Below are 13287 nucleotides of genomic sequence, written 5' to 3'. Positions count from 1 at the left end.
TCCCATTCCTTGCTGCCATTTCTATAAGGGGCATCAAAGATTGGAGCACAGCTCCCCCCATAGCCATGGTTCCCTCCTGTTAGATGTCAGTGTCTGTTGGTGAATCAGTATCTGGATGACTTGGGATGGGTCATTTACCATGACCAAATATGTTTCTTTTTTGCTGTCATGTAATATTTATTATTATTATTATTTTTTTTTTATTTTCTCAAGGAAAGGATAGGTTCTTTATTTCAGTTTCTATGGTAATGTGTCACATCACCAACAACTTTAATCTTGGCACAATTCAGTGCACCTTTAACCCATACAGACACAGACTCTTTTGTGTTTACTTCCCCTTGACATGGGACACAGCGTGTTTTCCAACTGGCTCAGTTTCGTTTTTACTGAAAGACAGGACCTCAAACTTGTCGGTTAGAGGAATGGGTATAATACCCTAAGTTTTCTCTGGTGCCTGTCGCCTTTGTACAGGACACCTAGTTCTACGTCTAGCATATAACTCAAAATCAAGTGTGGAAGTATTGATAGGTATCATACTTCTTGTGGGGGAGACAGGATCCACAAGAACGGATAGTATTTGATGTCCTTTGGTATCTCTGGTACACCACACAAGGGAAATCTCCCGAGACATGCATTCACTGCAGCCTCTAATCATTTGACAGTAGTCAGGGTTATATCCAGCAGCTTATGATTGTCAACTAACTCATCCCATATTTGACAACAGAATTTAATGGGGCTGCATTGTGAATGGTGCAGTGATTTACTGAACGGCAAACAAGTAACTATAAAATAAGCATGCTGATCTCTTTGCATTTCTGAACCTGTTAAGCTTAAAGTATTACTAATTACCTTTAAGAGCTGAAGCAGTTAATACACAAAATGAAATTTCTATTAAGACAACAAAAAAAACTTAAGCTAAAACTTATTAATGTGCTGAAACTTTTTTGATGTAATATTTGATAACAAACTTAAAAATAACTCTAATTTATGATAAATGCAGACATATACACTCCTGCTGAAAGGGAAACAAAAGCTTAACTTCTGAAAATTCTCAGAAATGTACATTAATTCACATTGACATACACTGAAATTAAGGGTGAATGATTCTTTGAATGGGGATATGGCTGCTAAAAGTGTAACATAACAGCACAAAATACTTTTTTTTTTAACTGCAGCACTTGGCCTTCAGAAATGCATCATGATTCGTGCACTAGTTTATGTACAATCAACACGTAAAGCATGTTTAAATTTTACATAAGGTTTTGAGCCTAAGTTTTTGATGTGAATTCATCTGATCATGTGATTTTACTCTGACACAAAAGAAATACTGGAAGTCAGTTTATATACATAAATATGAATGAATAAATGTGTAAATTTTGCAGATTTTGCGTTTAACTGGTTTTGTGATGCCTTTTACTCTGGAGTGCTAAAATTGAACCCTGCAGCGTCAATATACATCACAAAAACAAAATAATGGAAAATCCAGGGCAGAATAATGACAATATTATGAAAAGGGAGGATTGCTACTCACCATATAGCAGAAATGCTGACACCCAAACCTCCAGATGTCAGACACACAGATCGGTACCAGATGTTGTATGTAGATATAGTATCAACCAAAACACAGATTTAATTCATGTTGTCTGCTGTCATCCAGTAGAACATGCCTAAACAGTAATCTAAAGTAACATCAGAACTACGAAGCATAGGAAAAGCGTATTTGTGAGCAATTGACTTGAAGATCTTGCGTAGGTGACTTGGTAGAGCATCAGAGCATTGTACCAAAGGTCCCGTGTTCAAATGCCACTGATTAAATTTTTTTTTAATTGTTCATGCATGAAACTGTTATATGGGAGAACATATTCCTGACATGTGAAAGAACTTTTTGTAGTTTGCAGCAGTGTTCCTTTGGCAGTGTGCTTTCATTAGTTAAAAATAGAAAACTTGTAGGTACATTTGTATGGATAGGTGTGGTGTTCAGTTGGACAGATATATAAAAAATATACTCCATAGGTTTCCTACTTTAAAGTAATGAAGCGAAAGCAGACTGCCATAATAACACTACTACAAACTCTGAAAAATCCTTTTACATGTCAGGAAAATTTTCTCCCATGTAACAGTTTCATGTGTAAACAGTTTATAAAAATTGTAATCAGTGGGGTTTGAACACAGAACCTTTGGTACGATGATCTGATGTTGAATCAACTCACCTATGCGAGATCAAATCAGTTGCTCACAGATACGCTTTTCGTATTCTCCGTAGTTCTGGTGTTCCTTTTAATTACCATTTACGCATGTTCAGCACACAACAGGAATTAAATCGGTGGTTTGGTTGAGACTCCATCAACATACAACGTTTGGTACTGATCTGAGTGTCTGACATCTGGAGGTTTGGGTGTGAGTAGCAGCTTCTGGCCAAAAAGGCCTTCTTACACACACACACACACACACACACACACACACACACACAGACACACACACACCAGAGCACCGTCTGGCTGCCAAGGAAGGACTGTGAGCATAAATCATAATATTGTCATTATTCCATCCTGGATTTCCCAATGTTATATTACAAAAATAGTGTCATTAGAAATAATGCAGGAATAATTATTGCTCTGAAATCAGTTTGTCTACAACAGGTCATGGTGCGCTTGCGTCAGGTGGTTGATCTGGAACATCGCTTGGCTGTGCTGATGTTAAGAGCTCCAGAGGGCTATGAACCTCCGCCATGCCAGTTCTATGCCACACAGTCTGTTGCTCAAATGAGCAAAAAGCCAGCTCGTGATGGGTAATATTTTAATTGTATTCTGAATTGTTTTGTGGCATCCTTTTCTTAACACCCTCTTCAGTGACAAATGCACGAATTTGCTTGTTAGGAACATTAGATAGTGTGCTTTGACAAAAAGTTTGCAGAAAAAATAAGTTAGTGTTACATAAAGATTACCGTATTTACTCGAGTATAAGATGACCCTAATTATCAGACAACACCCCTTTTTTTTTTTTCAAGAGGCTTCTTGAGAAAAATTTATTTTTAACATATTCTGACCAAGCAAAATTACCAATTGTTTTACTGAGTTGAAATATATGCCAAAAAAGTTAACATTATACTTATTTTAAATTATGCCATTTATTGATTGTCTACATTTTGATAATACAAGGATTAATAAAATATATGAAAAGAAATGGTTTGCATTAATTTGTGCACAGTTTTCTTTTGTATGTTGTTCACTTACTAATGTTGTCTTGTCTGAAGTATCACTATTTTTAATCATAATCCTAATAGCAGGTAAGTGAAATTTATATCTTCATTGTCATAAATATTTGGCTGTTTCTTCTGAGTATGTTGCAATTTCTGAGGTTGTGGTTATCGTGGGACTGGAGAAACAGCTGTTTTTATCTGGATGCATATTGGATTGCATTTCTATGCTGACATGAGAATGTAACAATGTCTCTTGCTTTCAAACATATCATCTGTAACCCACTGTATCATTGACTGCATAGGACTAGCAGCTGACACACCTCCTTTCATTCCCATCATGTCTCAGTGAGCATCAACAACATTGCAGCATGAAACACATAAATACACCACTGGCCCCTATGTAGACTTTTACTGTCTGCTGCAGAATTGAGTATTATAGTTGAATATTTGCCCATTTTTAGTAATTTCAATTTCAGCTACAAATGGATTCAGGCAAACTACAGTTTAAATGTGGTAGAAGTTCCTAAAAAGCCAAAGTATGTGATATAGATTCCCTTGGTTGGCAACATGACATAATTTGCTGCTTGTTCATTACTCCAATCTTTGCACTCACATAGTCCTCAACCAGCTTGGTGTCACTGTTTCCCCTCTGTAGTGCTGTGCTTCAGCAGCTGTAAAACACGCATTGCAATATCTTCTAGTGTGCAAGTCGTTTGTAACAAAAGAAACTAATATGGTAATAAAAGATCGCAATCTCAATTCATTCTAATTCTCAAACTTTGCTCGTCCCACCATCTAATGATGTCTGTTGGCAGTATCTCCACGATGGCTCTTGCTGCTGTAATTTATTCTCATGATAACAATTATAGTTTAATATGATTTATTTTGTTTGTTAGACATTTTATAGTGGATTAATTTTTCTTCTTATTTCATTTGAATTTCACGATCATGTTGTAAAGCTGATTAAAAACTGGTAAAATTTTTATCCAGTTTTCTGGTACTTGAACAGCAACCAAATTCCTCGCTTTCAACCTACTTAGTAAATCATTACAGTTTCTTAAAATCAAATAAATTATTGAATCAAGTGCTTCACAAACCTGTCACATTTCAAGCAGAGCAATAGATTGTTGTAGTGGCTAGTGTATAGTTCCTTGTGTCCCTTGCAGTAGCACCATGCAAGTCAAATGTCATGTGATTGTTCAGTATCAGTACTGTATGAGCATTTCAGCATACTGGGAAGTCTTGAGCCTGTTCGTAAACGAATATCACTTACCCAGCCTTGCCCTTCCGAATTCTTCAAAATAAATCTACATGTGACCTTAATAGCCAAAGCTTCATCTATAAACATAAAGACAATGCCTATGTACTCCATCAAACAATGTTAAAGTGTTAATGTCAGCAGCAATAGTTTACTCTGTGAATATAAAATTACCTGTATTTTTCAAATTATGGATTTGGGAAAAAACCTCGTCTTATAATCAGGTAAATATAGTAATATTCTAATCATAAAATATTTATACAGACAAACAGTGGAAAATCCTAGATTAATTCCTTCATATAGTGGAGATGCTGAGTCACAGATAGATGCAACAAAAGTACTGTCACAAATAAAGCTTTTGGCCAGTAAGGCCTTCGTCTAAAATGGACTACACACACACACACACACACACACACACACACACGACTGCAGTCTCAGGCAACTGTAGCCACACTGGGAGCAGCAGCACCAGTGCATGATGGGAGTGGTGATGTGTTGGCTGTAAGGAGGAGACTGGGGTGGGGAAGGGGACAAATAGTAGGGAAGTGGTGGCGGAGAGTGCAATGCTGCTGGGGATCTGCAGGGATGGGGTGGAGAGGGGGTAGGGCAGCTGTGTGCAGTCGGGAGGTTAGACGGAGGGAAGGGGAGAGGTGAGGAGGGGGGGAAGGTTGGGGCCAGGAGGGTTATGAGAATGTATGATACATTGCAGGAAAAGTTCCCACCTGTGCAATTCAGAAAAGCTGGTGTTGGTGGGAAGGATCCATATGGCACAAGCTGTGAAGCAGTAGCTGCAACAAAGGATGTCATGTTTGGCAGCATGCTCAGCAACAGGGTGGTCCATTTGTTTCTTGGTTACAGTTTGTCAGTGGCTGTTCATGTGAACAGACAGCTTACTAGTTGCCGCGCCCACACAGAATGCAGCATAGTGGTTGCAGCTTAACTTGTAGTCACATGACTGGATTCACTGGTAGACCTGCTTTTGACGGGATAGGTGATGTTAGTGACCGGACTGGTGTAGGTGGTGGTGGTGGTGGTGGTGGTGGTGGTGGTGGTAGGACAGATGTTGCATCTAGGTCTGTTACAGGAGTATGAGCCATGGGGTAAGGGTTTGGGAGCAGGGGTTGTGTAGGGATGGATGAGTGTATTGTGTACATTCAGTGGATGGTGGAATACCACAGTGAGAAGGCTGGGAAGGATAGTGGGCAGGACATTTCTTATTTCAGGGCACAATGAGAGGTAGTCGACTACCTCTCATCATGCTGTGAAAGCAGTCATGTGATCTACAAGCTATGCTGCAACCACAGTGCTGCGTTCTATGTGGGCATGACAACCAACAAGATGACCACTCTATTGCTGAGCTTGCTGCCAAACATGACATCCTTCATTTCAATGACTGCTTCACAGCCTGTACCATATGGATCCTTCCCACCAACACCAGCATTTTCGAACTGCGCAGGTGTGAACTTTACCTGCAGTATATCCTACGTTCCCATAACCCTCCTTGCCTCAACCTTCAATAATCATTGTCCTCACCCATCCAGCCCCTTCCCTGTTCCCATTCCAGCACTACACAACCGTCATTCCACCACCCACCTCATCTTTTACTTCTCTCCTTTTCCTCATATCTCTCCCCTGCCCTCTGTCTAACCTCTCAACTGCACATAGCTGCCCTACCCTCTCTCCACCTCATCCCTGCATGCTCCCCAGCAGCACTGCACTCTCCGCCATCCCTACCCTACTATCCCTCCCCCTCCTTGCCCCAGACTCCTTACCTCCACCCAGTTGCCACTCCCAGCGAGCATTGGTGCTGCTGCTCGCAGTATGGCTACAGTTGCCTGAGACTGCAGTTGTGTGTGTGTGTGTGTGTGTGTGTGTGTGTGTGTGTGTATTTTAGACGAAGGCCTTATTGGCCAAAAGCTTTATTTGTGACAGTCTTTTTTGTTGTGCCTATCTGCAACTCAGCATCTCTGCTGTATGGTGAGTAGCAACTTTCCTTTTCATAATATTGTTACATTCCATCCTGGATTTTACATTGCTTGTTTAGATTAATTTCTTCTTCAGACATAGAAAACTCGCGCAGATTCATGCAAGGAAAACTCACATGCACATGGCCACTGTCATCTCCAGTTGCTAAGGCATGTGTTTGTGAATTGTGAATGTGTGTGAGTTTTCTAGGTTTGATGAAAGATTTACTCAGATAGCTGAATATTTCTAGCTTTCGTTTTCATTGTGCCAGTCTGTGATTCAACACCTTCTGAGTTTGCTGGGTATCGATCTATGCTTTCCATATTTATGTGTTGTGATTTCTGTACAGGCTTATGTGTTTCAAATACACATTAACGTTTTAATCTTTTGTACATATGTAGGAAAAAACCACCTGGGAAGAGAGGCAGAAAGCGTAAAGCCTCAAAGAAAAGCAAAGAGGCAGCAGAGGAGGAGGATGAACCAGAAGTGGAAGAAGAAGTAGCCCCAGCTGCTGCATCAAACATCACTTCTTCGGGTACACTGTCAGTCGATATGAGGCATCACTTCCTGCGAGAACTAGATGTTGATGTTCTTGTTTTGCTGTGTCGACCTCTAAATTCAGATGAGACTACATCAGTAAGTCAGTTGGGTGTAACTTGTTTGTATATTACATTCGGTTTCATTTTGCTTGTGTACCAAATTAGTTTTACATTTAGCCATAGTTTGCTTCATTGTATTGAAGGATATCTTACTCACTTCATTATACATATATAACTGCCATTTTTCTGTTCATACTAGATGACTCGGTGAGACAGAGGCTGATATTATGAGGGGCACTCAATACGTAACGAAACACTTTTTTTTTCTAAAATCAGGTTAGTTTTATTGAGGATTCTAATAAACCATATTATTCCCCACTCTTTTGGCTGCAGAATCTTATTTTTCAACATAATCTCCTTTAAAAGTGCCGAATTTATGCCACCTGACCGGAAGAGTCAATTTTCCCCCATTGTACCCCTCATCTACTCAACATCAGTAACCTCCCCCATTACCCATGCATTGCGTCCTATGGAGTGCATCCTTCATTGTGCCAAAAAGATGTAAGTCGGAAGGCTGGACATCCGGGCTGTACGGGGGACAAGGAAGAACAGTCCATTGAAGTTTTCTGAGCTTCTCCTGCATGCGCTGACTTGTATGATGTCTTGTGTTTTCAAGAAGAAGGAGAAGTTTGTTTGCATTTTTGTGGTGACGAACACGCTGAAGACATTTCTTCAGGTTTCTAAGGGTGGCACAACATATTTCAGTGTTGATTATTGTACCATGAGGGAGGCCACCAAACAGTATAACCCTTTCAGAGTCCAGGAAGACCATTGCCTGACTTTACCAGCTGAGAGTTCAGCTTTGAAGTTTTTCTTCAGAGGAGAGGTGGTGTGGATTGCTGTTTTGTTTCTGGTTTGAAGTGATGAGCCCATGTTTCATCACCTGTGATGATTATCAACAAACAAGTAGTTTTGCACAGGTGGTCATTCATTGCTCTTTATGACCTTCTGTTTAGGCAGTGAGGAAGCCAGTGCACACACACCTTTGAGAACCCCAACAAGTGGACGAGTATACCAGCACTGCCATCAGAGACATGTAATTGTGCAGTGAGGTGTTTGATTGTGATCTGTCAGTCACCCCGAATGAGATTGTCTGCATGTTCCAACATTGCGGAAGTCACAGCTGTGTGTGGCCGGTCTGCACGCGGGAGATTGGACATGTTTTTGGACCTTGTTGCAGTGATGACAGATGTCTTGCCCAATGACTCACCATGCTTTTGTTCATTGCCAGGTCTCCCTAGGTATTCTGCAAGTGCCTATGAACATCTGTGATGCTCTGGTTTTCTGCCAAAATGAAAGCTCTCTGCTTTGACTACTCAGGTGGTACCACCATTGACAGATATTTGTCTCTTCACAGTTGGAGGTTTTGAATAAATAAGAAATTTCCATTGTACACTATATCATTGAATTGCAAATTATACAAATTTAACTCATTTAAATAACAATTGTGTTCATGAGTTATAGAAAGTATTTTCAGTTGTTGTTTAATCTGGTGACCTTGCCATTATTAGTCTCTTTTCTTAACTGGAAGTGAACAAAATGTGATATACTACATTTGGCCCCCCCCCCCCCCCCCCCCAAATCCATCCAGCCACTCTCAGTTTCATCAGTGTGAGCACATTGATTGAGAACCAAACAAAACACAAATTGTATTAGTTCCTGAAGCTGATCTTTTCTAACAATAAGTGAGAATAAATTGTCTGCTGCATCTCCAGATGAAGCACCTAAAGATTACCAACATTGCTATAAAAACGTATCCATGGCAGATAAGTCGGTAGAGCACTTGCCCATGAAAGATGAAAGTCTTGGTTCAAGTCTCAGTCTGGCACACATTTTTAATCTGCCAGGAAATTTCATATCAGTGCAAACTCCACTTAGAGCGAAAATTTCATTCTGGAGAAACTTATAATTAGCATTTGAATAGATGAGGCTAGTTCCTTTGCAAATCCTTGGCTCTGCAGTAATGACTCTCTTGATAATGAAACTTTCATAAACCAAAATCTGTTAGAGAGAAGAGAAAACAAAATTAATGCCATTGTTTAAGGGAGGAATTTGCAATGATTCCATTCCAATGACTCATAGAAAACCTCATGACCAGACTCACTCTACTTTTACATACATAAAAACATACATATCCATACAAGTAATTACAATCAGATGGCTACAGATGACAATAATTACACTCAAATGGATTCAGATGACAATCTCCTCTCAATGGATTCCTCAAAAATTGACTGGCAAACAGTAAAAGAAAACAAAGAATAATAAATATCAACAGAATCAGTCTTAAACATAACCATATTTTAGAAATGTCCTTACCAGTGTGTCCTGTAATCTTTTAATTTTGTTATTTACAGTTTTTCCACATTTTTCTGTTTGGAGTGAAATCGTAGTCATTGAGTTCATTCACACATCAGTTGCTATCCCTACAATATTCATTTAACGTTTACTGTAAAATAAGCCTGGAAATGATCCCTTTCTGGTGAAGAACATCCTTGAAAAAACTTTAGTGTTTGCTGTAACTGTCTGGTTGCATCTTCAGTAGACGATTTCATTTCAGAAATCATGTTCTTTGGCAGTACAAGTCAACTCTTCACTACATCAACTCATACTACATAATTGTTTGCTACAAATTCCACATAGGTGATGTTTAACAAGTCAAATCCTACAACATACAGTTTAGTCTTAATCCATGTGAGTTAGTTTTCCTTTTAGAGCTTAAATATGCCATACATCCAAGTTCAGCTACAAGCTAACACTTGACATTTTTATCAGCACTTCACTTTACTCAGATCCTCAGAAATGTTTCTCAAACAAATTGAGTGAAAAACATAACACACAACATTTAATGTCTTTTTACTACAGTACATACATAGACAACATGATAACTATTTCATAACTACTGCTGTTACATAAATAAGACTCCTGAAATATCCCTTCTCATTTAGATTACTATGCAAAATTCAGAAGCAATCGTATGTTAGATAATTAATGTTCTAAAATGTAGTAGTGATTAATTCAGGTTCACCAAAGCAGTAGAAAGACAAAGCCTATTAAATATAGTTTCTAGAAGAAAGAAAAACATGATCTGCTTTTTTCAGAGCTGCCCGATAGGTGAAAGGCAAATTGTTAGGCCAAGTTTCCGTTACCCTGCTCATGATCTGTTACCAATCTTCCATAGTAGCCTACACATCAAATATCACTTACGCTACAGCCCTAGCTTTGCTTTTCTGGTCTGTCACTTCATTCCATTGCCACTGAATTACATCCTACCTATGCACAATATGTACTCTCATGAATCAATGCAACAAGAGCTAAGGTCCCTGACTGTGCTAGTTAAATATATTGTTCCAGGAATCTTCTCGGTGGCCTCCTGGGTATCAAAATTGCTGACTTACTCCCTCCTTAGCATCATTAAAAGAAGATAATATCCCTGCTTTCCTTCTTATCCAATTTTACATTCTCATCGTTATCATCTTTCACCTTCACACAGTGTGGTTTTACTGTGCAAAGATCATACTGAACTAACCATTACCTACCAATCCCTATCCTATAAGACAACGACAGAAACATTATACTAATAGTAATTTAAGCATGAATTGTCAGTTCATTGTTGTCTTAAGTGCAAAGGATACCTGAAAAGAAGTAACTCATGGAGCAACTATACTTGCAACCAGTAAAAATCTATCAAACAGCAGCACAGTATTAGGAGTATAGTCATCGTAGGCCATCCAAGCTACTTGAAGCTCCATCCTATCATAAACCTTCACACGTTGAATCTTACCACTACAGTATTCTTCCAGTTTCTCTCTTTTGTGGCCTAGCTTAGAACCCCAGGATCTAACAGTTTTATTAAGTTCATCTGTCCCTGAAGAACACTTAGAAGGTGCAACAGGTGTACTAAAGAGACTCTTACACCATGCTTGTCCGCCCTACTCTGGACTATTGCTGTGCGCTGTGGGATCCACATCAGGTGGGACTGACAAATGTCACTGAAAAAGTTCAAAGAAGGGCAGCTCATTTTGTATTATTGCGAAATAGGGGAGATAGTGTCACAGACATGATACTTGAATCGGAATGGTAATCATGAAAACAAAAGCATTTTTTGTTGCGACGGGATCTTCTCATGAAATTTCAATTACCAATTTTCTCCTCCAATTGCGAAAACATTCTGTCGGCACTCACCCACATAGGGAGAAAGAATCTTCATGATAAAATAAGAGAAATCAGGGTTCACACAGAAAAATTTAAGTGCTCGTTTTTCCCACACACCGTTCAAGAGTGGAACGGTAGAGAGATAGCTTGAAGTTGGTTCATTGAACCCTCTGCCAGGCACTTTATTGTGAATAGCAGAGTAATCACGTAGATGTAAATGTGTAGGTTTTGACGAATGAGTTTGTGAGTAACAAACTGCGTGACAAGTGGCTGAATATTTTTATTGCATTAACAGAAGCTAAATTTTTTACACTGCCGAGGGACTGTAGACTTCAGTATGTGCCATAAATTTGAACTGGATATGCCAACCTGTTCCAGACAAAGGGGGTCTTGAAAGAAAGAAAGAAAAACAGACAGACAGACCTACAGATAAAAAATGACAAAAAATATATTTTTTCATGTGATATAATTACAAATTAACAATTTTCAGATTTTTTTTCCTTTACATGTATGTGAAACCTTGCTTCTTGTCAAAGTTCATTCTGCTATACCAGCCCAATGAGTTCAAAAGACCGCCTGAACACAAGGACCTTTCAAGAGGCCACCTGAACACATGGACACAGATGACAGCCACTAGCTGGCACTCCTAATATTTGTGAGGACTGCTGTCACTGCCTCAGTGTTGGGTGTGAGCCACACCCCACATGACAGCCTATCGGCACACGTGGCCGAGAAATAAAGCTTACAGTGCAGGGCCCAAGATCTCAGTTGTGTTCTGTCTGCACTCTTGTTTGTTCATTATACGCAGTGTTGCTTGGTTCTTAATATTGCTACTTTTAAGGGTCCTGATTTGGGTTCCATTCTGGATTTGTCATTCTGTCATGTTCTCCTGTTGTTCATCTGTTGCTGTAGTTGTCCTTTGTGGTTTTTGGTGACTCACCATTGACGCCCTTGGCAAGCTGGCCAGCATCTCCTGGCCATGCCACAATTCTGGTTACTGTATTCTTGATTTTAGGTAGCATCTCAAAATTTTTTAACACAAAGTTTCTCTAGACCTTAATATGTGACATAAATTTAATCTTGATATGTGTACCCATTAACACTTGGTTTAAGAATCATGAAAGAAGGTTGTATACATGGAAGAACCCTGGAGATACTAAAAGGTATCAGATAGATTATATAATGGTAAGACAGAGATTTAGGAACCAGGTTTTAAATTGTAAGACATTTCCAGGGGCAGATATGGACTCTGACCACAATCTATTGGTTATGACCTGTAGATTAAAACTGAAGAAACTGCAAAAAGGTGGGAATTTAAGGAGATGGGACCTGGATAAACTAAAAGAACCAGAGGTTGTACAGAGATTCAGGGAGAGCATAAGGGAGCAATTGACAGGAATGGGGGAAATAAATACAGTAGAAGAAGAATGGGTAGCTTTGAGGGATGAAGTAGTGAAGGCAGCAGAGGATCAAGTAGGTATAAAGACGAGGGCTAGTAGAAATCCTTGGGTAACAGAAGAAATATTGAATTTAATTGATGAAAGGAGAAAATATAAAAATGCAGTAAGTGAAACAGGCAAAAAGGAATACAAACGTCTCAAAAATGAGATCGACAGGAAGTGCAAAATGGCTAAGCAGGAATGGCTAGAGGACAAATGTAAGGATGTAGAGGCCTATCTCACTAGGGGTAAGATAGATACCGCCTACAGGAAAATTAAAGAGAGCTTTGGAGATAAGAGAACGACTTGTATGAATATCAAGAGTTCAGATGGAAACCCAGTTCTAAGCAAAGAAGGGAAAGCAGAAAGGTGGAAGGAGTATATAGAGGGTCTATACAAGGGCGATGTACTTGAGGACAATATTATGGAAATGGAAAAGGATGTAGATGAAGATGAAATTGGAGATACGATACTGCGTGAAGAGTTTGACAGAGCACTGAAAGACCTGAGTCGAAACAAGGCCTCCGGAGTAGACAATATTCCATTGGAACTACTGACGGCCGTGGGAGAGCCAGTCCTGACAAAACTCTACCATCTGGTGAGCAAGATGTATGAAACAGGCGAAATACCCTCAGACTTCAAGAAGAATATAATAATTCCAATCCCAAAGAA

The 13287-nt window shown here is 39.4% G+C and overlaps 1 protein-coding gene across 3 annotated transcripts in view; it reads left to right on the top strand.

The window, feature by feature from the left end:
* LOC124711891 (Fanconi anemia group D2 protein) overlaps positions 1-13287 on the top strand; it is a 206393-nt gene that overhangs the window by 133052 nt on the left and 60054 nt on the right. For all 3 annotated transcript variants that reach the window (XM_047242137.1, XM_047242136.1, XM_047242138.1), the window contains exons 16-17: positions 2640-2788; positions 6824-7058. In XM_047242137.1, the coding sequence (XP_047098093.1) occupies positions 2640-2788; positions 6824-7058 (384 nt within the window). The remainder of the gene's footprint in view (positions 1-2639; positions 2789-6823; positions 7059-13287) is intronic.

This window comes from Schistocerca piceifrons, chromosome 8, assembly GCF_021461385.2.
Source record: "Schistocerca piceifrons isolate TAMUIC-IGC-003096 chromosome 8, iqSchPice1.1, whole genome shotgun sequence".
NCBI lineage: Eukaryota > Metazoa > Arthropoda > Insecta > Orthoptera > Acrididae > Schistocerca > Schistocerca piceifrons.
This window is presented reverse-complemented; position numbering and strand designations above follow the sequence as displayed.